The 3,742-nt window shown below is 50.6% G+C and overlaps 1 protein-coding gene across 1 annotated transcript; it reads right to left on the bottom strand.

Moving 5' to 3' along the window:
• Positions 1–2,806: 2,806 nt before the first annotated feature.
• Positions 2,807–3,742, bottom strand: LOC102457561 (olfactory receptor 51G2-like). Its single transcript, XM_006132528.2, has one exon. The coding sequence runs from the start codon at positions 3,740–3,742 to the stop codon at positions 2,807–2,809; it is 936 nt and encodes a 311-aa protein (XP_006132590.2).

Here is a 3,742-nt window from a genome sequence, read left to right as displayed (position 1 = left end):
GCATGGCTCAAGCCAGCCACCCGATGCCCCCCAGCCCTCCCTCTCTTCCTGGGACCAGGCTGGCGGCTCCCAGGAGCTTGCCCGGGACCGCAAGAGGCGGGCACCTTCCTGGGCTAGTGCGGACATCGTGGACCTCGTCCACGACCTCCGCACTAGTCATAGAAAAGTGGCCGTTTAGGGCAGGAGAGCTGCCAGCCTGGCCACCCAGGAGCAGGTTTGCATGAAAATTAAGGTGGTCCACTGAGACCCCCGACCCTGAGCTCTGAGCTTACAATGGCAGTCCTGGGTCAGACCAAAGGTCCATCTAGCCCAGTAACCTGTCTGCCGACAGCGGCCAACCCTAGGGACCCTGGAGGGGATGGACCGAAGACAGTGACCAAGCCATTTGTCTCGTGCCATCCCTCTCCAGCCTTCCACAAACTTTGGGCAGGGACACCACTCCTACCCCCTGGCTAATACCACTCCATGGACCCAACCTCCATCACTTTATCTGAGTTCTCTTTAAACTCTGTTCTAGTTCTAGCCTGCACAGCCTCCTGCAGCAAGGAGTTCCACAGGTTGACTCTTTGCTTTGTGAAGAACAACTTTCTGTTACTAGTTTGAAGCCTGCTACCCATTCCTTTCCTTTGGTGTCCTCTAGTCCTTCTTCATGGGAACTAATGAAGAACTTTTCTGTATGCACCCTCTCCACCCCACTCATGCTTTTAGAGACCTCTATCCTATCCCCCCCTCAGTCTCCTCTTTTCTAAACTGAAAAGTCCCAGTCTCTTTAGCCTCTCTTCATATGGGACCTGTTCCAAACCTCTGATCATTTTAGTTGCCCTCCCCTCTCCCACCTTCTCTCTTCCCCTCTCCCACCTCCTTTTCCCAGTCTCCCCGACTTTTGTTCAATAAAGAGAGATTCTATTTTTGACCACACGTTTTCTTTATTTTGTACATCAGGAAGGGGGGTTAGGGAAGGGTAAGTGGAAGGAGGTGAGGGAGGAATGGGGTACGAGCCCCCGATGGGGAGGACTGGGCTGGCTCTGCGGGCTTCTGGGGGTGGAAGCTCTCCTGGCAAGTGCAGCCGGGCTGATGGCCGAGTGGTGTGATGTGCCCAGTGTGGGTACTCCGGGCAATCCAAGCCAGGAGTGCTTTGCAAGCGGGGCACCCCTGAGAACTGTCTGTCCGGGGTGGGGATCGGATCCCTTTAAGCACAGCCCTCGGCTAGCCTGAGGCAGCAGCTCCACGCTCTAAATCCTCATCTGATGCCCTGCCGGCACTGCTTCCGGCCATCCTTAACCCCGGTTCAGGGTCCACTTAATGTGGACATGCTAGTTCGAATTAGCAAAACACTAATTCGAACTAGTTTTTTAGTCTGGATCCGTTAGTTCAAATTAGCTTAGTTCGAATTAACTAATTCACTCTAAGTTAGTTCGAATTAGCGCTGTAGTGTAGACATGCCCGGGGGGGGGGGGGGAATCTCACAGGCTTCGGACCCAGGCACATAGCCTATAACTTTATCCGCACCACCCACAGTTGGAGCCCTAGGCCTTTGACCTTGGCCATGATTGATGGCTTCACCCTGGACCATAGCACATCACTGTGGGATTCCAACCATAGTTTGAGCACTGCCGCTATACAGTCATCCCAAGCCTTGTTAACAGGAGTATGTTTATTGGTAAATAGCACAAGGCATTAGAGATAATTGTTTTAAAATGACAGGCAGCTGTCACATCTACACTCATTTAGCTCACGTAAGCTAAGTCAGACAGGGTTTGCTTTGGAGATGCAGGAACAGAGCTGGCCCAGTTTATGTTCTTTTGGGGAGCCAACAAGTTCCTGGGACCCAACCTAGATCCCTGCATCTCTGAGAGGATCTTCCCCTCTGTTTGCCCCGTTCTTGCGGAAGCAGCCTTTGCTGAAACTGTGGGAGCCTGGGGCCAGTCCCATAGTGCTCAGCCATGTCCATGTTACAGGCCAAGGTGGGAAACTGAGCTTTGCCCTCAGACGGCTTCCTCCCAGCCAGTGATTAGCGATAATTCTTACATGGCGTTTTCTCCATTGCTTGGCAGTTAACCCCATTCAGCCTTAAAGGCTTGCAAACACCTGTCTTGTGACTGTGCTGAAACTCCCATCATCCCTGTGCCTCTCCAACACTCCCCTCAGAAATCTACTACATAACCCTCACTCTCAGCCTCGAACACTCCCAGGTCTGCCACAGAAACTAAGGCTATGTCTAGACTGCAAGCCTCTTTCGAAAGAGCCTCTTTCGAAAGAGAGCGTCTAGACTGCACGCGGAACTTTCGAAAGAGCAAGCCGCTTTTTCGAAAGAAAGCACCCAGTGAGTCTGGATGCTCTCTTTCGAAGAAGCCCTATTTACATTCAAGAACGCCTTCTTTCAAAAGAGCACTTTCGAAAGCAGGCGTTCTTCCTCGTGAAATGAGGTTTACCACCGTCGAAAGAAAAGCCGCATTCTTTCGATTTAATTTTGAAAGAACGCGGCTGCAGTCTATACGCAGGTGAAGTTTTTTCGAAAAAAGGTTACTTTTTTCGAAAAAACCCCTGAGTCTGGACACAGCCTAAGAGGCTGGAGTCATGGGTCTTCCTGGAAACAAGCTGTTTCAGGAAGCTCTGGCTTTCTGGGTGCCCGGCCCTGAAGAGTGGGGGTAGAGTCTTGGAGAAAGAAGAGGAGTAGGGGTGAGGTCATGAGGGAAATCTAGTCCAGGCCTCAGAGGAAGATGATTCAGGATGGAAGAGGTGGCTGTTGCTGTAGCTGTTGGTCTCCTGTATCACGAGCCCTGAAGATGGGTCATGAACAGTCGCTTCATTTAAAAAATGCCCTGATGATCTTTGCACGCAGGTGTTTGCTCTTCACACTGTACACTATCGGATTTATCAGGGGAGGGACCAGCAGGTAGATGTAGCCCAGGAAAATCTGAAACCAGTCAGAAGAGCTGTTTCCGTATCTGTGCGTCACAGCCAGGCCTATGTCTGCCGTGTAGAAGAGCAGGACGGCACAGAGGTGGGAGACGCAGGTGTTCAGGGCCTTGAGGCGCTCCATGTGGGATGCAACGCTCAGCACGGTTTTGAAGATCATCACATAAGAGAGAAAGATAAGGAATGAGTCCAACCCCACTGTCAAGAGTTTAACACACAAGCCATAGACGCTGTTGATGGTGATGTCCGAACAAGCCATCATCATGACCTCCTGGTGCAGGCAGTAGGAATGGGAAAGGACATTGGCTCGACAGTATCGGTACCGTTTCAGGAGAAGGGGGAGTGGGAATATTAGTGTTACCGATCTTAGCACACACGCCAGTCCCATCATGGTTATTCTCGGCGGAGTTAAGATGGAAGCGTATCTCAGTGGGTTACAGATGGCAACAAACCGGTCAAAGGCCATCAGCAATAGCACAGATGATTCAATTTTCGAAAGTGTGTGGATGAAGAAAAGCTGGGCCAAACAGGCGTTGAGATTGATTTCCCTAGAGTTAAACAAAAATATGCCCAGTATTGTTGGCATAGTGGCTATTGATAAGCCAAGGTCTGTGATGGCCAACATGGAAAGGAAAATGTACATGGGTTCGTGGAGGCTTGTGTCTGCTTTTATAATGAACAGAATGACGGAATTGCCTAGTATTGAAATAACATACATTAAACAGAAGGGGATAGAGATCCAGAGATAGATATCTTCCTGCCCAGTTATCCCAGTGAGAAAGAACACCACAGAGTTGGAGTTGGTGTCGTTGACAGCTGACAT

The sequence above is a fragment of the Pelodiscus sinensis genome, chromosome 1 (genome assembly GCF_049634645.1).
Source record: "Pelodiscus sinensis isolate JC-2024 chromosome 1, ASM4963464v1, whole genome shotgun sequence".
NCBI classification, from domain to species: domain Eukaryota; kingdom Metazoa; phylum Chordata; order Testudines; family Trionychidae; genus Pelodiscus; species Pelodiscus sinensis.
Note: the sequence above shows the minus strand (reverse complement) of the source record. Positions and strands in the feature narration are given on the sequence as shown.